The sequence below is a fragment of the Saccopteryx bilineata genome, chromosome 6, assembly GCF_036850765.1.
Source record: "Saccopteryx bilineata isolate mSacBil1 chromosome 6, mSacBil1_pri_phased_curated, whole genome shotgun sequence".
Classification (NCBI taxonomy): domain Eukaryota; kingdom Metazoa; phylum Chordata; class Mammalia; order Chiroptera; family Emballonuridae; genus Saccopteryx; species Saccopteryx bilineata.
Window position 1 is genome coordinate 2,578,976 of NC_089495.1, and position 25,297 is coordinate 2,604,272.

General features: G+C 46.2%; 1 protein-coding gene across 1 annotated transcript in view; it reads right to left on the reverse strand.

The window, feature by feature from the left end:
* The window catches only part of CSMD1 (CUB and Sushi multiple domains 1), a 1,658,614-nt gene that overhangs the window by 1,129,691 nt on the left and 503,626 nt on the right, over positions 1-25,297 (reverse strand). The window contains exon 3 of the mRNA XM_066237815.1: positions 14,144-14,256. Within this exon, the coding sequence (XP_066093912.1) occupies positions 14,144-14,256 (113 nt within the window). The remainder of the gene's footprint in view (positions 1-14,143; positions 14,257-25,297) is intronic.

Here is a 25,297-nt window from a genome sequence, read left to right on the forward strand (position 1 = left end):
GCAACGATCCCACGTATAATACTTTAAGACAGGGGTCCCCAAACTTTTTACACAGGGGGCCAGTTCACTGTCCCTCAGACCGTTGGAGGGCTGGACTATAAAAAAAAAAAACTATGAACAAATCCCTGTGCACACTGCACATATCTTATTTTAAAGTAAAAAAACAAAATAGGAATAAATACAATATTTAAAATAAAGAACAAGTAAATTTAAATCAACAAACTGACCAGTATTTCAATGGGAACTATGCTCCTCTCACTGACCACCAATGAAAAAGGTGCCCCTTCCGGAAGTGCAGCAGGGGTCAGATAAATGGCCTCAGGGGGCCGCATGCGGCCCGCGGGCCATAGGTTGGGGACCCCTGCTTTAAGAATTCCACTGATCAACATCCTGTACGAGGTCTCATTGTAAACACATGCTAGCTGGTTCCTTCCACTGGAAGAAGTTAAACCAACACGACAATGATTTATCATCACTACACTCCGATAAAAAGCCCTGGCTGTCCTTGTCGTGACTCAGGCATCTCAGCTTTCTGTCCAAAGACAAAGTCGGGCGAATATGCAAATGGCAGCACCCTGGATCAGAACAGCAACACGTGGGAGGGCTTGGAGTAGGTGTGAGAGTCTTGCCAAAATGAAACCTTAAGATGCGGAGTGCTGACACCTCCCTCGTCTGAGTGAGGAGGGCTCACACCTCCCGGGCTGACATGTGTGCAGCATCTCACCCTGCACAACATCGCCCGTGTGGCACCTCCCACACCCACCGGACAGGAGGCGGCAGGCACCCGAGGCTGCCCACACACCAGCTGGCCACTCACCACCCCTCCTCTCCTTCCCCAGTGGGGCTTCCCGTCCCATTAGTCTAATATTTAGGAACATCATTTAGAAAAGAAATATATATAATACATATCCATCCGGTTGGAAACAAAATTAAATCTTAAAAAAATATATATATTATCAAAATGATGATTGGAGCTTCAGGGGACGCGTACAAACTCATGTTGCAAGTTCACAGCCCCCCCCCCCCCCCGGCCACCCTTCCTTCATCAAACGGCGTTTTCTTCCCCTCAAGGGTACGCAAGAAATAGCAGGTTATGTTCGGAGAGAACCAAAGTCAAGAATGTCTAGCAAAGCAGCTGGTTAAACAAACAAGGAGGCTGCCCAGAAAGGGCACGCCATCCCCCGCAGTGGTCCCGGTCCCGGTCCTGAGGCGGGCGTTCTGTAGCCCGGATCCTCCACTGTCAATTTTTAGAGCCAAGAGTTGGGAGAATACAAATAAACACACGGATCTTCATTTTCTTTATTTGAAAGTTTAAGGTCACTTTTCCGTGTCTCGTTATTCTGACCACTGCTTGGGCACCATGGGAGGCGCTTCCCACTTAGCTCCACGTTATTCTGATGAGCACCACGGAATACGAAGGTCTGTGAGCAATCAAAATGATAAGAAATGACTGATATAGAAGAGGCACAAACTCCCAGCGCCACTCTAGATGATGCCTTCCAGCTGGCTGAATCAATAAAAGCAATGCCTCCTTGTGCTGATACGGAGAATGAACCCACAATTGCCCAAACTCATGAACCCTACAGAGGTTCCCCCAATACCTATGATTCACACGAGATGGTAGGTGGCTCTTTTCTGGCTACACTGAAAGAAAACAATAAAAAGGAGGACATGAGCTACCTACTAACTTCAGAGATATTTTAGACCAATGGCCCCTTTGAAAATAGGCTTCTATTTAGCAACAGGGAGGCTTGTTTGATCTTCAGCGTCCCCGTTAACCTTCAGCAGCAAAGGTAGCAGGGACAACAGTGCACCCAACAATGCAAATGTAATTCACAACTATTTAAGGGCAAAGCCAGGAAGGGGAATAAATTCTGAGCCTCCTGCAGACTGATTTGAGAACTCTTCAGCTAAACAAGCATCTCTGTTGCTCTCTGTCCCTCAGAGGCATGGTAAGCACCCATCCTGCTGTAACAGAATGCCGCATTCACACCTCCACTGGCTACACTCACACCTCCACTGGCTACACTCACACCTCCACTGGCTACATTCAGACCTCCACTGGTTATATTCACACCTCCATTGGTTATATTCACACCTCCACTGGCTACATTCAGACCTCCACTGGCTACATTCAGACCTCCACTGGTTATATTCACACCTCCATTGGTTATATTCAGACCTCCACTGGCTATATTCAGACCTCCACTGGCTACATTCAGACCTTCACTGGCTACATTCACATCTCCACTGGCTACATTCAGACCTCCACTGGCTACATTCAGACCTCCATTGGTTATATTCAGACCTCCACTGGCTACATTCATACATTTACTAGCTACATTCACACCTCCACTGGCTATATTCAGACCTCCATTGGCTACATTCAGACCTCCACTGGCTACACTCACACCTCTACTGGCTACATTCAGACCTCCACTGGCTACATTTAGACCTCCACTGGCTACATTCACACCTCCACTGGCTACATTCACACCTCCACTGGCTATAGACGAACTGCATTGGTGTGATACGGCCATCTCTCTCAAAGGGCCTGAACAGGGGAGGCATTCTTGAACGCTCTCCAAACTAAGATGGTTTTGAATCACCTGTCTCAGGGTAATAGACTGTCATCCCAATTTAAATCTTTCCTGTTCACATCCAGCGTTCTTGGGTCTTTTTCCTTTCAGTTCCAGCGTCTGCTCCTGTGTCTTCTTTTTACAATCCTGGCCAACTGCATCCTTCTCATTTCCTTGGCTTGACTCAAACTAGACATCTATTACCAGAAACTAGTATATATATATAAAAAAAGAAGTAATTTTGCCTTTCCTTGGTGAGCCTTATTCTGTATGTCTGTTATTTTACAATAAAGGATGAACAAATCAAAGACGAAACAGCAGAAAAAATGCCCACCTGCATGAGTTGGGATTTGTAAAAAAATAAAAAAATAAAATAAAATGTCACCCTACCCAGAATGTGCAGTTTTCAGGCTTGTCATGCCCCACAGAGTTCCGCTCACACGACACCAGGGGTGAATCTGGGTTTGGCAGCCTCACTTTGAAAAACATAGACCTGGCTGGTTGGCTCAGTGGTAGAGCGTCGGCCTGGTGTGTGGGGGATCCGGGTTCGATTCCTGGCCAGGGCACACAGGAGAAGCGCCCATTTGCTTCTCCACCCCCTTCCTTCCTCTCTGTCTCTCTCTTCTCCTCCTGCAGTGAGGCTCCATTGGAGCAAAGATGGCCCGGGCGCTGGGGATGGCTCCTTGGCCTCTGCCCCAGGCGCTAGAGTGGCTCTGGTCTCGGCAGAGCGACGCCCCGGAGGGGCAGAGCATCGCCCCCTGGTGATGTGGTCTCGGCAAAGCGTCGCCCTGGTGGGCGTGCCGGGTGGATCCCGGTCGGGCGCATGCGGGAGTCTGTCTGACTGTCTCTCCCCGTTTCCAGCTTCAGAAAAATACAAAAAAAATAATAATAATAATGAAAAACATAGAAGCATCAGGGTTTCGTAATATTTTTTTTTCTTTTTTAAACAACATGAAAAGACAAAGCGGCTCTGAGCACAGAGAAGGCGGCTGGAGGCAGAGGCAGACGCAGCCGCCCCAGGAATAAGATCTCAAAGAGGACGGCAGTACCCAAGTAGAGGATGTCCGTGTTACAGTGTTGTATAATCCTCAAGGCAGGAGGAAGAACAATTGCAGACGGCACTTAGTGAGGTCATCGTCTATGCCGGTCCTGCGGACCTAGAATCAATCCAAAGTGTTATCTACCAGGTCCCGGTCCAGGCAGTTTCAACAGCTAATCCTCTGTAAGTCCTATAACAACTCAGAGGTAGATCCCGTTTGTTCTTCACGACCCAACGAGGAATCCAAGTCCCTTGTTCAGGGGCCGCGTGCATAGTGATGGGAAGACTGGCTTCCCCAGACGGCAGAACCGTGCCGCAGTCCACACGCCAACAGTGACATCGTCCATCCCCCCAACCCTTTCATTTCTAGTGTCCACCCCGTAGGCGGCGAAGGGTGTTGGGGTTTAAGTGGAGAGACGGGTCATTTATTTCCTAGATACTCAGTGTGTCACTCAGTAAGGACACATGATAGCAGAAAGAGAGAGGCTGTTAAAAAAGAAATCACTCAATCTCATTATTTTTGCCTATAAAGTTCACTTTGAACAAGAACCAATTTTTATTGCTCGAACAGTACCTGAGTTTCCTTGTTACCAAATATAGTACATATATATGCATAAAATCTCAGAGCACTTTGTCGGTAAGACAAGATATTATGGAGGGGGGAAATATCAATGAAAAGAAAGAAAAGATCTTAGGAGGGGAGTAGATACAAAGGCTAAAACTTGAATTATGGTCAAAAGGAAATATATTAAGAAATGTAGGTATAAGTACTTGCTTTGGTACTAATCTCTGAGGACAAGTATTAACCAGTACTTACTCTGTTACTGACCAAAGATTTTAAAGATGCCTTCACCATGAAATTAGTTTGCCTATGTCCCTTTCAGTTGGGTTACTATTTTGGTGAGTAGATTTCTAATGAATACACATGGTTTTCTCTTATTTTCAGCCACAGTGCTGACCTTGGAACCCATTTACAGCCGTTTGAAAACAATGTTGAAGGACTTTTAATCACCTGATTTCACGTTTCAGTGTCTAGGTGGGAGCGAGACATCCATTTAAGAGCATTAATTTCCACATTATCTTTAGAAATTCCTTTATGATGTTCATTATTGGATTGCTAATGTTCATTGCAACAAGCTAAATAATGAACTTATTGGAAGAAATATCAAGCAATCCTTTTTCTTAAACATTCCTATTCCTCCCCAAAGTAATGTGCATGGACAGTTCAGGTATTCCCCTACACTCTTCTAGATACTTATATAATGTGTGTGTGTGTGTGTGTGTGTGCGCGCTATACATAACCATGGGTACACACATCTGTATATCTACATACTTCTTTTTCTACATACTTATGAAAGTATCACTTTAAAACTACAATGGGATCATACTATATATATATATTTTTTTTTTTAACTTTATGTACCGTGGACATCACCTTTGGTCAACACATATGGGACTAATAATATGTCCTTTTTTTTAAGACTTTATTTATTCATTTTAGAAAGGAGAGAGAAGGGGGAGGAGCAGGAAGCACCAACTCCCATATGTGCCTTGACTGGGCAAGCCCAGGGTTTCAAATCCTGCTAAGTGACCTTAGCATTCCAGATTGACACTTTATCCACTGTGCCACCACAGGTCAGGCATATCTGTTTAATGGTGTTGTCACTTTGAAGAAAATGTTTTATTATTATGGGACTTGAAGGAAACTCGTATACAGCAATATAATGAGTGTGTGTGTGTGTGTGTGCGTGTGTGTACCTACATCTGTACTGATGTGTTGCCAAGACAACACCCCCAGACAGAGGACTGACTCAATCCATTAAGAGAGCCCCCAGAGAGCGTTTATCACCATAATGGATTTACGGCGATCGACTCCTCCGGAGTCAGAATCCCAATGTTCTGGAGCCCTGAGGGCAGGTCCACGTCTCTGGGGCAAGTGCACATTAATTAAGTTCACAGAACAAATCCAGAAAATCAAAATGTCAAATTAATAAATTAACAATCCTCAGAAACCAGAATCAAAATGTCAAATTAATAAATGACAGTTCGCAGGAACTAGACTATTTCCATTTGAGATGACAGTTTTATTTATGTTTTGTCTTTTTTTCTTTCCTCCGCGCGAGGCCTGTATGAGAAGCCCCGTTGGACCCTGAGGGCTGCTTGCTCGAACATGAAATCAAAACTGCAGAAATAAGAAATCAGATAAGCGACAGAATCCAGATAAAAGACCCTCCGAGGCCTCGGGTGAGCAGAGCTAATGTCAGATGGTGACAGGGGTCACTCTGACCTTTTCACTGGTTTAGTTATGAAACTCGAGAGAACTTGATGAAGGCTGTGAAGCATTTTCCAAAAATAAAAATAAAAAAAATACATACAAAATCATGCAAGTGATTTTTATGGCTTCACAGAAATTGAGATTTTTTATTTTTTATGACCTCAAGTTAAAGAAGAGTGTGCAGAGGAGGTGGGCAGAATGAGTGAAGTTGACTTTGTAGCCACACTCACGCCGGGGACGGGAACGCCATCACCATCCAGTGGTCCTGTAGGACTCAAAACCGTGGCGCGAGACTGGCCTCCTGGTTTGGCCTGACTAATCTGGGTCTTTCCTCTAGCCCTTACCGGGTCTTTCACCATTTCTTCAGATGTATCCGTGGTCACAGGTGACCGATGAGCCTTGCGGGATTGGCTGAACCCACTCCTTACAGCGGCTTGGCCTATCTCTGCTCGGACACATTATCTGACGTCTGAAAGTGGACCTTCCAGAAAGTAACCCTATTTCTTCTGTGTCTGGGCTTCTTCGGAGATGTTTGTATCGATGTTACTAATGGCAATCATTACCGTACTTTTAAGAGCCATTTTGAAAACTCTGACCAGGGGTTCCAATGTACCTTCCTGTTAAAGAATCTGCAAATTGGCCCTGGCCAGGGGGTCCATTTGGTTAGACAGGCAGGGGATGCTGCTTCAATTTCTCATCATAAAAGAATCAACCAACGAATGAATGCATAGGTGAGTAGAACCACAAATTGGTGTGGTTCTCTCGCTATCTTTCTCTAAAATCAATACACACACACACACACACACACACACACACACACACACATATATATAATCTTCAATTTAAGGACAAAACAGATACCAGGATCTAACAACTACGCCTAGCAAAGGGCTGGAATGAGGACCAACATCTCCACTTACTACCAAAAGCAGAAAAACGTGTGTTGTCACCTAAGGCGTATCTTCACCTGGCTTTACCCATGAAGATGACCCAAACGGCCAAGAATAAAGTAACCCTAGAAGCTTCCCATTCGTTTCAGCCTCAGTAACTGTTCGGCATCCAAACGAAGGCTGCCGCGTCCGTGTCCTCTAGTGGACAGCTCACTGCTATCCAGTGGACCGTCACCTCCCGCCACGAGGAAGTGTCTCCCTGCCAGGTGGGTCATCCGCGTCCCACGCTTTAATTCAGGTTGAGTTGAGATAATCACTTCAAGGGGGAAATAAATCAGCGCTGACATTCTAAATAAAGCTTGGAGCTTTGAAGGGTAATAATCTCGCTGCTCTTTCTAAATCCAGACCCAGGGATGCTAAAGACGAGAAAATGCTGCCCACGGGACCTGTCAGAGGGAAATGCCAGACACGCTCAGGGAATGGGAAGCAGTCCCGGGAAGAAGTCCCACCCGTCACCCCTACCGTCCCCTGCCAGGTCCCTGTCTTACTGAAACCCGGGAGGGAGGGTCTGCATGTCACCAGGATCCATCTTGTCCTGTGTCGCAGGAAAGTGTAAGCCGCTTGCTGGCATGAACTCACGGGAGGGCGAACAGAATTCATCTCGTTTAGATGTTTTGTTTTTTTCCTTTTCTTTTTTTAATAATTTTATTTTTAATGGGGCAACATCAATAAATCGGGATACATATATTCAAAGATAACAAGTCCAGGTTATCTTGTCGTTCACTTATGTTGCATACCCATCACCCAAAGTCAGATTGTCCTCTGTCACCTCCTATCTAGTTTTCTTTGTGCCCCTCCCCCTCCCCCTTTCCCTCTCCCTCTCCCCCTCCCCCAGTTTAGATGTTTACAGGGTTAATTTGAGGATGTGCAGGGAGTCTTATTATTTTTGACGTGGGGCAGTTTGGCCACACTGTGGGCCATGTGGACCCTTTGGTTTGGAACTCATTTCTGTGGGGTTTTTTCTGTTTTGTTTTGTTTTTAGAAATTTCCAGATGAGAGTGTGCATCAACCAGAGAAGAAAGTCAACATCACATCAATGAAACGTGGCACTTATTAGAAGTTTTCCTTTTAGGTTTTCGGGGAATGAAATATAAACTAGTAGATAAAAGGACCTTGGGGTTGAGAGCAGGTGTTTTTCTACCCAAAACAAAACAAAACAAAAAAATATATATTTTGGAGTGTTTACTTTGTGCCAAACCCCCCAGGGCTCAGTTTCTTCCTCAGAGCTCATCACGGCCTCCGAGGTACAAAGGAGATGACCGGGGAGATGGTGGGGTCGTTGTCCGAACCCGAACCTCACGAGGGCAGCACAAATTCAGAACCCACTGGACCCAGGCGGGCCCACTTCTCTCTGCTCACACTCCAGGCATCACAACCTCCAATCAAAAGCTAAAAGGTGACAGTGTTATAAAACGGAAGATAGGCGCATTAAAACGCTACTCTTTCTTTCATAGACCAGCCAACTGATTTGATAAAAATCTGCAGGGGGTGGGCAGGGCTCCCGCTCAGGGAGGACAGGTCCACACCTGCCCCTGCCCCTGAGGCAGGTGGCGGGGCTGTGCTGGGAGCTCCCAGGGTAGCCAGCGCCCACAGCAGGTGCCCTCTGTGCCCCCTTCAGACTCTCTTCCGCCAGCTTCCTCCCTCTGCGTTCCTTCACCTGTCCACCCAGCTGCGGCCGGTTCTCAAGGACGGTGATGTGCGTGTCCCATACGTTTCCCTGGTTCTTCCTCACCCAGGAGGATGCTCCCAGGATGGTGTCCGCCCGAGGACTCTGCCAGACGCAGAGGACACGCTCAGCACGGGGATGCCCTGACGCTTCTCGGAGACGCGGCCCGAGCATTCATTCTCTCACCATCTCCGCCTGGCCCCCAGGGCGACCCGAGCGTCCCTCCTGCCCCCGAGCCTGCTGGACGTGGTTGCTACTGTCCGCACCAACGACCCTCCACGTTCCGCTGGACGTGGCCACGGTCTCCTTGACCCGTCAGTCCCTCAGCACCGGCTCCGCTCAGCGTTCCACTCCCACCGCTTAGCTCGGGGCGGGGTCCCCAGCAGGAGCTCAGGGTAAGCTTGGTCAGTGAATGAGGGGAAGAATGAATGACCAGGTCTGTGTGTCCACACACGGATCCACATACACCCTGTGTGCGTGCAGTTTTAGATGCATACCGGTCAAATGTAACAGTGTGCACACATCAACATGCATGGATTTATGTGTGTATTTGCCTATTTGTGTGTACAGAAATAAACTACCGTATACAAGAGTGATTGGTTAAAAATGACAACTTCTGGAAAATAGCAGATTCATGTTTAATTTCTGGTTTCCCTATTTATTAACTATGAGCTTCTGGCCAATTAACTTCTCGTGTAGCTCACTCCCTCACTTTCCCTATCTGATAATATTAGGTAATTTTATTTCACTTATAGAAATCTTCTGAGGATTTAATAACAAAATGTATGTAAGGGTTTATATCATTCTATGAAATCTATCTATCTCTCTACCTACCTACCTACCTATCTTTGTATCTATCACCCACAAAGACACGTATACTTTAGTAAGTAGGACACAATGTCATGATTGACAGAATGAATAACTTTAAAATAAAATAAAAAACAGCTGAAAGAGAAAGATTTTAGAAGAGCATCTATAACCCAGGGGAGTCTTCTAAGCCATGTTCATGGCAACTGTTTCTCTCACTCCAGCTCATGAGCTGTTCTGTGTGAAACACAAGCTCCTCCCACAGCAAATTTTCAGTGCTGAGTAATGCGAGGTCCACCTCTCTAGGCCTCCAGCATTTGTGTTTGTTTTGTTTTTTTGTTTTTTTTTTAATTAAAAGAGATCTTAAGGCTCTCAGATCCTTCTAGATTTCATGCCTAACATTTAAGGCCAATATAGTCGAATGTTACCTTGGAAGGGCTGAGATAAATGCAGAAGGTGTAAAATTAGTGTGCTTTGATCATCAAAATATTTGACTGTCCACATTTGTGGTTAAAATTTCTCCCTTTCTACCTGCCCTGTCAGGCAGCGTTTTAAAGGGAATTTTAAGGAGACGCGATTCCTTTGTGTCTTATTCGCTTTGTCTTCAACAAGAATCTAAAGCAACCTTCCTTCTGGCTTGCCAACCAAGTAGTCCGGCAAAGAAGTGAATTCTCTATGTCAAAATACGCATATGATTTCCATTCTATTTTCTTAATACAACTTGCCATTCCCTGGGTAAAGCCGTTGCTGAGTGCTCAGAGGTCATCTCGCTCCCAATCAGTGACACTGCTCCGCACTAATGAGAAGTGTTCTCTACAGGAAAGTGCAGATTCTGGTCAACACACACTGGACTCATCGTTGGATTCCGAATCGGCGCTTCCTATCTACATACAACTTGTATTATACATAAAACCCATATTTCGCCCAAAACACCGGATGATAAAGATTCAATCAAGGTCAAAGCGAACATACTTGACTTAAAAAGATCCATCTCAAATTATGGTAAATAATTCCAGAAAACTAAAATTTAAAAACATAACCAAGTCTTACTCTGATGAAAAAAGCATGTATAAAAAATTACCAGAGTTTAGAAGACATTTGAAATCCTATTCAGGACAAAAATAGAGGTATTACTTAACAAAAGATCGTTTCAAAGGAAATCAGACGTTGGAATCAAAGGCACTGAAATCTGAAGTTGGCGCGTTTTTATCGTCTCTTCACTGGTGTTTCTAACATTTAGTTCATTTTGTCACTCGTAGAGAAAACTGATTAGGAAATTGAGCAATTATCTTTTAAAAATTGAAAAAAGAAAAAAAAAAGTAGAGCGATAGGTTCTTTGGGGCACAACCTCTCGATAAATACATGTAACCAAAATGATCCATTCTGTTTCTCCTCAAGTCTAACCATAGCCAGTACTTTCCGTGTGTGGACATGGCATGCCAATTTTCTGAACTTCATGTTTTTTTTTTAATATCATAAACTCGTTAAACAAAAAATAAATATATTTCTTTAGGAATTGAGATCTCGATTAAAGAAGGTCCACAAATAGAAACACGGAAACAGATGCTGCTTATATATTTATACATAGGACCTCCACATCGGACAAACAGAGAAATTTCAATAGGACTCCGTCTTATTATAAATCATGTGTAATCCCAATACTTTCTGTTACAAACTTATGAAGGAAAATTAAGCAAACTTGTTGGTTTACCATGAAAAATAGCGTTTAACGGTGGAACTAGCATATAAACTATTCAAAGAATTCTCTATTAAGTTAGGAACTTCAATTTCATTAGACTAACTATATGCATGGGTTAGAATATGTTGATTTCACCAACAGTCTATAAACTTCCTTGCGAACACCCTGAACAGCTCCCAATTCCATAAGTTAATGTGAAGTGTATAACTATTCCCATTTGATTCTCAAGGTTAAATTCAAGACTGAAGACTTTAATTATAATATGTAAATTTACTGTTGGATACTCATTATGTAGATTTATATTTCAATGTATAAATAATAATTCAAGTAAATATGAACTATTTCAAAGTATTGCCGGAAATCTAAAAGTTCAGTTCCTAGATTAAATTTATAACCAAGGATATAGTTGATGAGACAGATTTTAACTTTGACAAATTTTTCTTCAATTCAAGCAAATAAATTTGTATAAAAAATGAAATATTAATCTGATAATATGAAATAAATTTTAATTTTAACTGGAAGAAAATACACTAAAGACTAAATTATATTTTTTTAAAATGCTGAGTTTTTTTCTCTACAAATTAAATTTCCTTTGGATTTCTTGAATAAGACATCAACATTTTACTGCATTATTTGGATTATATTAATTACCTGATGGACTGTCCTGTCCAAATAAAACCTAATAAAAAAGGAGGAAATCTGAGTCATCAGAAGGACTCAATGTTTTGGTTCTAAAGAATTTTACATCGTTTTCTGATAATTATCATCGGTTCTGCTTTATGCTGTATTTAAATAGGTATATTTGCATATTTTATACACACTGTCCCTAATAATACCAGTGACGTTGCCATAGAATGTCATAGTTGTATCTAGATTCCCTGTGGGAACTCACACTATACACGAATCAGCTGGTGCTCACGTTGAAAGTTTTGTTCTCTTCTAGATAAACTCCCTAATTTTCTGATTAGACTATAATTACCGCTTTTTCTCCAGACAGTACAAATTCATTTTCTCAGGAGACTTTAAGTTAATGAACAATTAGGTTAAAAATACTGATATTAAATATCGTATACAATTTTTGGTTTTCCTGACAAGTGCTTTTTTGACTAGATTTCTTTCCTTTCAAAACAAAGACTGCATTTAACTTGTCAACAGACTAGATGTTAATGTCACCATTTAAATATACATCTCAAAATAACAGCATTTACCAATGCAAACTCTTTAAAAATATATACCTTTGCCTGACCTGTGGTGTAGCAGTGGATAAAGCATTGACCTGGAATTCTGAGGTCACCAGTTCAAAATCCTGGGCTTCCCCAGTCAAGGCACATATGGGAGTTGATGCTTCCTGCTCCTACCCCTTTCTCTCTCTCTCTCTCTCTCTCTCTCTCTCTCTCTCTCTCTCTATCTTTCCCTCTCTCTCTCTCTTCTCTCTAAAATGAATAAAGTCTTTAAAAATAAATAGATAAAAATAAAATAAAAACTATACCTTTAACTTAGGGTCTCATTCCCTTTTCAGGTCATTTTCCTCATGTTTTCAAACATACTTGTAAATATTGTTTCCAACAGAGACAATCTTTCCAATTGTTTTATGAGATGCCATCATGACAACCGGTAACACCAAACACATAGCTCAGAAAGATTCAGTGCAATTGTTCATTTGACCATCATTCATCAACAGGATTTCTACAACATTTATTATAGGAAATTCAGCAAAACGTGATATTCAAGTATCTATCCATGTCATCAGGAAGGGGAGGAGAATCGCCCAGGCTTCTCAGATGTGGAAGCATTATTGTCCTTCTCAGTAATACCATCTGTGATGATTAAACAAGCTATGCTTCACAGGGAACTAGGATAGGCTGCCTTAGAGACACTGATTTGTTTTGTAAAATAGAAATTGTGTGAAGTTAGGGTACGCGGGAAGTAGTAGACGCGAGAAGACTGGAAAGAGAGTAACACCTAGGAATCTTAAATGAATCTGTTACTCTCCAAATACTAAATCATTCCCCGACAGTCAGTCATATGCTACAAGATTACTCATGCCTCCCAGTCACTGACGCTGGTTTATTAAATATAAGCATCGTAGATACTCAAGTCACACTGGTGGGACCATCCTAAGGGTCATTCCACACAACTTAACAGGATACGTTGGTTTTGTTGGAAACCTGGGATGCTCTGCCCTTGCCTTTTCTGACCACGCATAGCGACGAAGTTCACTTGCACTACGCACACGCAGACTTGATCTTCCACAAAGAATGACGTTGCCCAAGGGCGCCTCGGAGACTCACCCTGCAGTCCGGGGTGTGTGCTGTGAACAGGGATTGGCCTACACGCCTACCCACAGTCTCTTATCCGTTCGTGTGCTTATGTGAAAAGTGATAGCCTTTTCACTACACATGAAAGGAATTTTAAGGCACCTGTGTGAAAGAAGATGAAACTAGAATCACCTGGGCATACACGCTTTAAAGCGTGACCTATATGATTTCTTAAAACCAAGTGCTTGGAGTGATCATTTGCATTACTTTCTCTATCAAAGGTGGAACTCCTTTACATCTTTTTTAAATTATTGCTCACAAGTAGTTTTAAACCCGTAGCATGACCCCCCACAGGTACCTAGACACGGATCCGAAACCAGAAAAACAAAGGGCACACAGCCCGAGGGCTTGTAGTGACCACACACGAAAACCAAAGTCATCCTCGCAATGAACGGTTTAACGTGGAAAACAACAGCTCATCTAATAGAGTTTCCTTTCTTGAAACACTGTCAACATGATTATCCAACAAAAAGTTTTAAGAAAACCATGCATACTAAGAATAATCTCTTCATGGAGAAGAAGCACTGTCTCTTATTCAGAATTCTCAAAATGTTCTTCTAGATGTCAAAAGATAACCCACTTTTCCAATGGAAAAAAAAAGTGTTCTATCAATAAAGAAAAATGATAAACGCGCGTTTCATGCCCAAAAGTTTGGCGATTGTATCAAAGAGTTTTCTGCCATCATCAATGTGTGACACAAAATTCAAACGTGTGGTAACAGCTCAGGTTTACTCTACAATCTGTAACCCAGCCTGACCAGTGTGAGGTTGCCCGCACAGCAGATGTGTGCCAGCACAGCATGCGTCCTACCTTCGTACAGGGCTTTGAACCCCTGGGCACTCACAGCGAAGTCGGTCGTGAACCACAGAGTCAGGACGGATCCCGTGCTGACAATGGAGGACGGCAGCTGAAATCCCGATAACCTAAATTCCACAAGAAAAAAAAAAAGAGAATACAGTTATAAAGCAGGGATGGGTGATTGCAGATAGTCCGACGAACACATTCGACTCCTGTTTTCATGGTGGTATATCTGAGATTTGTCATTGCACAGTTACATGATCCACACACAGGCACTGCAAGGTAATTAAGCCCCTTGGATCACCGGAGCCTGTCAATTTAAACCATTTTTGAGAATATTCTTTCTTTTTTGTTTTTTTAATGTGAGAGGAAGGGAGATAGAGAAACAGACTCCAACATGTGCCCTGACCTGGATCCAACCGGCAACCCCCATCTGGGGCCGATGTTCAGCCCATCTGGAGCCATGCTCGCAACCAAGCTATTTTTAGTGCCTGAGGTGAAGACTCCACAAAACCATCCTCAGTGCCTGGGGCCGATGCACTGGAATCAATCAAGCCATGGCTTCAGGAGGGGAAGAGGGAGAGAGAGAAATGGGAGAGGGTGGAGTAGCAGATGGGCGCTTCTACTGTGTGCCCTGGCATGGAATTGATCCCATGATTTCTACACATTGGGTCAACACTCCACTGCTGAGCCAGCCGGCCAGGGCCAAGAATATCCTTTCCTGAAGTAACTGTATAGTCACCACCGTCTTACAGAAAGTGTGTGGGACCTGAGACTATGTGTGGCTTCCTCACATGTGCCACTGCGTTTGCTCTTATCTGCCACCTAAATTAGTGGATGGTGGGTTGTCACCTCCCATAGTTCATGTGATGTTCTTAATATCTCTCTGAAATAAGTCACAGTTTCTCTTGAAAAGAAAATACACTCGTCACAGCATAACAGCTAAAACTCAAATGCAACCTTGAATAAACGTCAAATAAACCGGTTTTGATATTTGGATTACACAACGAGTCTTCTGAATTTTAAGATGTTTTTCATGTATCACTAGGCTTGGATCTAGTCAAACATTTTATTTTATATTTTGTGACAGAGACAGAGAGAGGGACAGATAGGGACAGACAGTCAAGAAGGGAGAGAGATGAGAAGCATCAATTCTACGTTGCAGCATCTTGTTCATTGATTGCTTTCTCATATGTGCCTTGACCAGGGAGCTACAGCAGACCGAGTGACCCCTTGTTCAAACCAGTGACCGTGGGCTCAAGCTGGTGTGCCTCGCTCAAACCAGATGAGCCCGCGCTCATGGTGGCGACCTCGGGGTTTCAAACCTGGGTCCTCCACGTCCCAGTCCAAAGCTCTATCCACTGTGCCACCAACTGGTCAGGCTCATCACGCATTTTAGTGATGATAAATCAGAATTCTGAATGGGTGAACAAGTATATAATAATATGCACAACACTTTACAGACTAACAGCTTGTATAAAGGTCAAAGAGATGATTTATCAATTTGTCTTTTACTGAAAGTTGCTAATTAAGTTGTTTGTCTACAGATGTGTGGTGCAATTTGGTCTGAAACCAAATCAACCTGGATGCTTATTCCTCAGAGGAGAAATTCTAGCTTACCATTAAGTCTATGGCATTGAACCTAATTACAGTCTCTGCAGGTTGTAGAATCAAAACAGAAAGTAATAAGAAGAGATAAATGGAAGAACAATTGTCAATCACTAAACAGATTGCTTCTAAATCATCCATGCATCAGAGAGCAATTCTCAAGGGAAATAAAAAAAAAATTGAACTAAATAATATTTACAATGTAGATATAAAGATTCTTCTAAAATTTATATGGAAAGTAAAAATTTAAAAAAAACAGTTTAAACAATTTTAGACAAGAGTAAAATAAAAGAAATCAGTCCACACCATTTCAAGACTAATTTTATAGCTACATTATTTAAGAGGGTGTGGTATTTTATTAGCAGAGGAATAGACCACACATCAATAGATCAGAACTTGGAACCCAGAAACAGACCCACATAAATACGTCCAACTGTTGACCCCTTATAGCTCTATGGAATCAAGACAGTCTTTCAAAAATGTAACAACGAAATGTTGTTGGCTTTTGCCAACAACAAGTGAGTCTAGATTAAAGTCAAACATATAATAATTATCAGAACATGGATCGCAGGCATCAATGAAAAATGTAAATGAAAACTGTCAGAGAAAGAAACAGAGGGGAATGTCTTCAGGACCCAGGGCTGGCCAGAGGCTCTCTACACTAAGCAGCAGAAGCACGACCTGTTAACGGAAAGGGGGACAGACCAGGACTTCCTACAGATGTTAGGAACCTGTTCTGTGAAGGACCCTGTGAAGAGCATTACTAGATACACTTCAGTCGGATAGAAAGTATCTGCTTACGGGGTATCTGACAAAGGACAAGCGTCTGGATATGTAAAGAACTCTAAAGGCTCAGCAGTAGAGGAGCAAACAGCCCAATCAGAAGACAGGGGAGAGACAGTCATTCGATCTGGAAGCAGATACAGATGGCAGAGGCACAGAAAACATGCCCGACCTCATGAGCCACCAGGGAGACGCAGACGAACACGGCACAGAGACATCACGGCGCACTTACTCAGAATGGCTAAAATAAACCATAGTGACAATACCGAATGCTAGCTAGAATGTAGCGAAAATAGCAGGTGCAGCCTCTCTGGAACACAGTTTGACAGTTCCTAAAAAAAAAATAATAATAATAATTAAGTATGCAACTACTATAAGACCAAGCACCTACTCTCCTGGGCCTTTGCCCCAGAGAAATGAAGATTTCCGTTCACACAGAACCTGGACACGAACACCCGTGATAGCATTATTCTCAGCAATCAACAACTGGCAAAGACCACCGTGTTCTCTAAGGAACGAACGGTTCACAGACTGTGCTCCACCTGCACCACGCACTTACTATTCAGCACTAAAAAGGAAAAAAAAAACACCAACGAGCCACAAAGGGTGGATCTCCAGGAAATTATGCATTATGAAAAAAAAAAAGTGTCAGCCCTAAATCGTTACGTACTGTATGAGTTGACTTTTTCTTAACAGTCTTAAAATAGAGCATTAAAAAGAAGAACAGCTATTTGTGGCCAAAAGGTACGGAGCAGTGGGCAGAGGAGAGAGGAAGCAGTGTGGCCATAAAAGCACCAGTGGAGGGAAGTCCACAGCAGTGGACAGCGGCCTGCACCACCGGGGCTCAGCGTCAGGACCCGGAAAGTGACCGCCAGGGCTCAGCGTCAGTCAGGACCCGGGGAGTGTCCACCAGGGCTCAGCGTCAGTCAGGACCCGGGGAGTGACCGCCAGGGCTCAGCGTCAGGACCCGGAAAGTGACCGCCAGGGCTCAGCGTCAGGACCCGGAAAGTGACCACCAGGGCTCAGCGTCAGGACCCGGAAAGTGACCGCCAGGGCTCAGCGTCAGGACCCAGGGAGTGTCCACCAGGGCTTAGCATCAGGACCCAGGGAGTGTCCACCAGGGCTCAGCATCAGTCAGGACCCAGGGAGTGTCCACCAGGGCTCAGCGTCAGTCAGGACCCGGGAGTGTCCACCAGGGCTTAGCATCAGGACCCAGGGAGTGTCCACCAGGGCTCAGCATCAGGACCCGGGGAGTGTCCACCAGGGCTCAGCATCAGGACCCGGGGAGTGTCCACCAGGGCTCAGCATCAGTCAGGACCCGGGGAGTGTCCACCAGGGCTCAGCATCAGTCAGGACCCGGGGAGTGTCCACCAGGGCTCAGCGTGAGGACCCGGGGAGTGTCCACCAGGGCTCAGCGTGAGGACCCGGAAAGTGACCGCCAGGGCTCAGCGTGAGGACCCGGAAAGTGACCGCCAGGGCTCAGCGTCAGGACCCGGAAAGTGACCACCAGGGCTCAGCGTCAGGACCCAGGGAGTGTCCACAAGGGCTTAGTATCAGGACCCAGGGAGTGTCCACCAGGGCTCAGCATCAGGACCCAGGGAGTGTCCACCAGGGCTCAGCGTCAGTCAGGACCCGGGAGTGTCCACCAGGGCTTAGCATCAGGACCCGGGGAGTGTCCACCAGGGCTCAGCCTCAGTCAGGACCCGGGGAGTGTCCTCCAGGGCTCAGCGTCAGTCAGGACCCGGGAGTGTCCACCAGGGCTCAGCATCAGGACCCGGGAGTGTCCACCAGGGCTCAGCGTCAGTCAGGACCCGGGAGTGTCCACCAGGGCTCAGCGTCAGGACCCGGGAGTGTCCACCAGGGCTCAGCCTCAGTCAGGACCCGGGGAGTGTCCACCAGGGCTCAGCGTCAGTCAGGACCCGGGAGTGTCCACCAGGGCTCAGCCTCAGTCAGGGCCCGGGAGGGTTCACCAGGGCTCAGCCTCAGTCAGGACCCGGGGAGTGTCCACCAGGGCTCAGCGTCAGTCAGGACCCGGGGAGTGTCCACCAGGGCTCAGCGTCAGTCAGGACCCGGGAGTGTCCACCAGGGCTCAGCGTCAGGACCCGGGGAGTGTCCACCAGGGCTCAGCCTCAGTCAGGACCCGGGAGTGTGCACCAGGGCTCAGCGTCAGGTCCCGGGGAGTGTCCACCAGGGCTCAGCATCAGGACCCTGGGAGTGTCCACCAGGGTTCAGCGTCAGGACCCAGGGAGTGTCCACCAGGGCTTAGCGTCAGGACCCAGGGAGTGTCCACCATGGCTTAGCATCAGGACCCAGGGAGTGTCCACCAGGGTTCAGCGTCATTCAGGACCCAGGGAGTGTCCACCAGGGTTCAGCGTCAGTCAGGACCCAGGGAGTGTCCACCAGGGCTCAGCGTCAGTCAGGACCCGGGAGTGTCTGCCAGGGCTCAGCGTCAGTTAGGACCCGGGGAGTGTCCGTCAGGGTTCAGGACCCGGTAGTGTCCACCAGGGCTCAGAGTCAGGACCCGGGTATTGTTCTTCTGTCCGACAGTTTCGCGGGATGTCACCTTTGGGAGAAGCGGGCACAGAGCATCCAGGCTCTTTCTATTTCTTACAACTTGGTTTACGTTTATAAGTATCACAAATTAAAAGGTTTAATAAAGTAACAGACTGGCGGGGTGGGAACTCAGAGTCACTCAAGATAATATTAACAGATGAAAATAATCGTATTCTTAGAAAACAAACAAACAAAAACCCCAGTATTTAATAACAAAACACTCCCTCGGTTTCTGTAAGTACATGGAACAACAGTTGACACGTATTTCACTGAGGATTAGTCTACTTGGAAAGTTTAAATATTAATCGGCCTAAGTTTATGTATCAAGCGGTGTGACAGCACTTGAAACACGCATTCATCATTTTTTAGACGAATGTGTTTTTTATGGAATTGGGATTAAAATAATTAGCTCAGGAGAAATGACCACAATGCTGGAAGTCCCATAACAGCGTCACCTGCCTACTGGTCAGATGTTCGGGGAAGTTCACGTCGGCCTGTCCATCTGCAGTCAAAACTTAGACCCGTGATCTGGTAACATGGATCCACTCGGGTTTGAGTGTGAAGGCACGGAGTCCCACATGAGTTGAGGAGATTGGAGGGGGGAGAGTGGATCTCCTAGACCCTAAGGAATCCTGGAGAGCTCTCTTGGCATTCCCAGTGTTGACAGCTGCTCCTCCGTCTCATTGAGACGAGGGCTCTGGTAACAATGGCTGGTGAGACTCGCTCACCGGCATCTCTGCAGACAGGTGGCTGAAGGCACTGTTACATCGCTTGCGTTCCTGCCATGAGGGCTTCTGGGATCCATCTTACTGTCATTGAACACTCCTCGAGGAAGATCTATTCTTACGAATAACCAGTGTGTCTCTGATACCCAATAAATCACGGTGTTGTTCAAGTGTCCCTCTTCAGCGTTGACTAGAACAAAATTTACAGCCCAATCACCGCCTTCTCCTACGCGACATGTGAGTGGGTAGAACAGATCCGTCTGACCCACCGCCTTCTCCTACGCGGCATGTGCGTGGGTAGAACAGATCCGTCTGACCCACCGCCTTCTCGTACGCGGCATGTGCGTGGGTAGAACAGATCCGTCTGACCCCTACCTGTGGATCCCTGCCGAGACCTCCCCCACTGCCATCCTGGAAGTTCTGCATCTTTGAACACCACCTTGTCTACAGTTATGACTCACCGTGGTGTTAGCAAAGTTTGAGCTTAACTGAAACAAGAAAGAAAGGAAATAGAGACAGCCTCCCTCCCCCCCCCCTCCCCCAGACCTGAGGTCCCCGACTTCTCGCGCACTCCTGAGGGGCCCCTTCACACACCGTGGCCCGGAAAGGTAGCATGTCAGAGGACTGCAGGGCTCACACATGGAAACCACAGTGGGGACCGGAATCAAAATCCAGCCACAGTCGCAGGTGGATGTGTTTACCATTTATGTATCTACCATCACTCTGCCTAAAACTTGAAGCTGGCATTGCCATGTGGCTGGGCACCCAGAGCCGTGGAGGGCCCCAGAGGCCGGGCTGCAGGAGCGTCCGTTTGAACCCCAGGTAGGCTCTCTGTACCCAACATCCCCGCCAGGCGTCACTGCAGAGAACACCCCAATGTCATCGTAGCCCACACCCTCGGATGTCACCTGATGCCCTGCTCGGATCACTGGTGGGAGAAAGAAGGGAATGTTGAGACAGGACGGCAGAGTTTGAAAGCAGTGACAGGAAATCCGTGTCACGGCCACAAAAACAAGCCGTGGTGCCGGGCTGTCCGACGTGGCCGTCCGCCCGTCTTTCCCAGGGGCGTCCCTGTTGTCCACCGGGACACCTCACTGGGCTTCCGGTGGCAGGAGGAGACAGATCCCCGCTCACATCCAGCGATCGGTGGACCAGCGGCTGACCCACCACAACGCAGTGACTGTCAAGGGAAGAGGCCCCGCCTGTGGACACGCTTCCCCGTTCTCCAGACCCGGTCCTCCCGCAGAAACGTGAGTTCCGGAAATGAACAAGTGCGTGTTTCTTCTGCATTCTCAAGAAATGACCACGATTGAATGGCGCTTGGAAAAATCTCCAGAATGTCTTACGCCGCACCAATCATTCGAGACGCTCGCAGCACCGACACTGGCACGACAGACAGTCTTGACATTCGAAGGGGGAAGGAGAACGATCGAGACGTCCAGGGGTCAGCCCAGCCGACGCAGGGGACTGGTGTGAGCGCAGCGTCCCTCCCGTGAGTGATCGAGAACGTGGTGAGTCCATTACCCGGAGCGTGCCCCTGAACGAATGGTCCTATAGACGGCATCCTTGACAGGGCTCGTCATTTTTAAATGTCAAATATCTTTACAACGACAGTGTGGTTAAAATGTCAAGTGCATGTCTTACGTAAATTAGAAATAGTACATCACGAAATTAAATCTCCTCCCAGGGAAGTAATTGCTCTCAAGAAAATCTCTCTTAAGCCACAGGTTGCCCAACTCACATTAACACTCAATATTGGGTTCGATTCCTGGCCAGGGCACACAGGAGAAGCACCCATTTGCTTCTCCACCACCCCCCCTCCTTCCTCTCTGTCTCTCTCTTCCCCTCCCGCAGCCAGGGCTCCACTGGAGCAAAGATGGCCCGGGCGCTGGGGATGGCTCCTTGGCCTCTGCCCCAGGCACTAGAGTGGCTCTGGTCGCGGCAGAGCGACACCCCAGAGGGGCAGAGCATCACCCTCTGGTGGGCAGAGCGTCGCCCCTGGTGGGTGTGCCGGGTGGATCCCGGTCGGGCACATGCGGGAGTCTGTCTGACTGTCTCTCCCCGTTTCCAGCTTCAGAAAAATACAAAAAAAAAACAACACTCAATATTTACTAATGTTGCATTGCGTACCGTATGCTCATGTTGGGGTCCCTGACACCATTGCTCTTAAAAAGGTTGACCTAGCATGACGAGTGAGGTTCGAGTCAGACCCTCAGAGCAAGCAACCATGTTACATTATCCAATGTCTTCCTGATGGAATTCATTTCCTCAAAAAGAGTCTCAGGACGCCACTGCCCAGGGCTGTGTGAATGCTCCCCAAGCTGGGACAGGAAGCCCCCCACCCCAGGCAGTCTACTGCTCTAAAGCTCTTCACATAAATGTGGAGCCATCCATCTCTACATATGGTCAATTATTAGCCCCACACCTAGGACCAGGGGTACTTTCCAGGCTATCGAAGAGGTATGGCGTTAACTTTTCTTCAAAGAAAAAAAAAAAAGGACTATTTTGTAGCGATTACTACTATTTTAAGATTGGCTGTCTCTCTCCTTGCATTATCCGAGCCTGAATTTTTACCATATGTTTAATTCGAAGGACAACACTAGGTCATCAGAATCAATTTTGCATTCATTCCAAGTATTGACCGGGCATCAGTTAAAAGATGCATTAACAACAACAACAACAGCAAGAAAAGATACATTAGCGGTGAATACATTGTATGCATTCAAGAAATGTAGGATCTGCATCAGAAAGCAGGGGGAATGAATGGAAAGATTACAAAAACCCATAAATCAGGAAAATTCCTACAGAAGTTTCACAGAAGCGATTCTACCTCCTGTCTCTGGCTTTCATGGTGGTGATAATGCAGGCCTATTGTGATAATAAAAGTTTTGGATAGTCCCTGGCCGGTTAGCTCAGCTGTAGAGCATGTGGAAGTCCTGGGTTCGATTCCCAGCCAGGGCACACAGGAGAAGCACCCATCAGCTTCTCCACCCTTCCCCCTCTCCTTCCTCTCTGTCTCTCTCTTCCCTTCTCACAGCCAAGGCTCCATTGGAGCAAAGTTGGCCCGGGTGCTGAGGATGGCTCCGTGGCCTCCGCCTCAGGCACTAGAATGGCTCTGGTTGCAACAGAGCAACACCCCAGATGGGCAGAGCATCGCCCCCTGGTGGGCATGCTGGGTAGATCCTGGTGGGGCACATGCGGGAGTCTGTCTCTCTGTCTCACCGCTTCTCACTTCAGAAAAATACAATTAAAAAAAAAGTTTCTGATATCCTTTGATTCCTTACAAAAGACAGATTTCTCAACACCCTCCATTGTCTCCTAACATCCTCTTAGTGTTTTAGGGAAAAAAAAACACAAGAGTAATAACTGGGAATAAAATCTCTTCAGCTCAGAGGGGCAGACCCTGCCTACAAGGTAAAATTTAAAAAAAAGTATACATTAAACATTTTAAGCAGAAGTGTATTTTCTAAGTTCAGGGTTTCTCTGATTACACACAAGAATGCAATGACCCCCGAGCCCAAGAGGTAAAAGTCGTGTCTTCCTGGGGTCTGAGTACGTGAGACCACACGACTCATGCGGACACCCTGGCCTCTGTGGGCAGGTCCAGCTGCCTGGGATAAAAGGTCAGCGTGATAAGTCACATCTCAGGCTGCGTAAGGGGGACGCAGAGAGAGGGTCACCCACTTCCAGATGCCCCCACAGGTCCTCGTTGCGTGGAAGTCATATCAGGTCCTTGAACTCAGCTTCGAGGGGAGGAGGTACAAGAAGTAAAACTGTGGAAAGACTGACTTAAACACACACAGACACACAGACACAGACACAGACACACACACACACAGACACACACACACACAGACACACAGACACAGACACAGACACACACACACACAGACACACACACACAGACACACACACACAGACACACACACACACAGTCACACACACACACACACGCACGCACACACACAGACACACACACACACGTGCACAGACACATACACACAGACACACACACAGGCACACACACACAGACACACACACACACAGACACACACACAGGCACACACACACAGACACACACACACAGACACACACACACAGACACACACACACGCACGCACGCACACACACAGACACACACACACACACGTGCACAGACACATACACACAGACACACACACAGGCACACACACACAGACACACACACACGCACGCACACACACACGCACACACACGGGCACAGACACATACACACAGACACACACACACACAGACACACACAGACACACACACACACGCACACACACAGACACACACACACACAGGCACACACACAGACACACACACACGCACGCACACACACGTGCACAGACACATACACACAGAAACACACACACAGACACACACACACAGACACACACACACGCACGCACACACACGTGCACAGACACATACACACAGACACACACACAGAGACACACATGCACGCACACATACACACAGACACACACACAGGCACACACACATACACACACAGACACACACACAGGCACACACACACAGACACACACACAGACACACACACAGACACACACACACGCATGCACACACACGTGCACAGACACATACACACACAGACACACACACACACGCACACACACACACAGACACAGACACACACAGACACACACACACACGCACACACACACACAGACACAGACACACACACTGCAGTGACTGGATGGTCCTGGACATTTCCTGACAGAACCTCTACCACCAGATGGAAAGAGACTCGATGCAGAGATCGCATTGAATCCCATTTTCAAAAGTTTTCTATTATTTTCAGGTCTGGACTCTTGGTCTATGAAAATAGTACCTATGTCATTTGTTTTTTGTTCTATGGAACATAGTCACTTATTTCTAACGATTGATATAAAAGACATAAACCTACCCAAAAGAATGAATTTGATTATAGGTTTTCATCACACTGTGTCAACTACATATATGTCCACACTATTGAAGCCGGGCTATAATTCTGTCGCTAAAAATGGGTTGACTTTTAAAGGTGGAAATCACTGCTGCATGTAACCTCTCCCTTAGGCAAAGACTGAGTTCATTACTGGATACTTTCTTTGGATTTTTTTGGCCTCTTTTGGTCCCACGCAGCAGCAAAGATATTTGATGACTCTCCTATACTTGCCGTCTGTATTGTCACAGCTATTAAGGAATTAAAGCTAAGAGTCTTGTTTTTCTTAGACTATTTCAAGTGTGAGTGTGACATGTCTGTCCCACCTGTTGTCCCCTTTCCAAAGCGCAACCGTATCCTTTGGGTCCGGTTTGATTTAAGACGAAAGTGATCCAATCACTGGGTTTAATTCCTTTATCAGAGCCCAATGCATAACCCCTAACAATTCTCAGTCGTAATTATTAGGAGACCCGGCAAGCCGAGAGATCAGAGGTGGATTTCACGGCGGGCACACCGGGCACGCACCCTGGG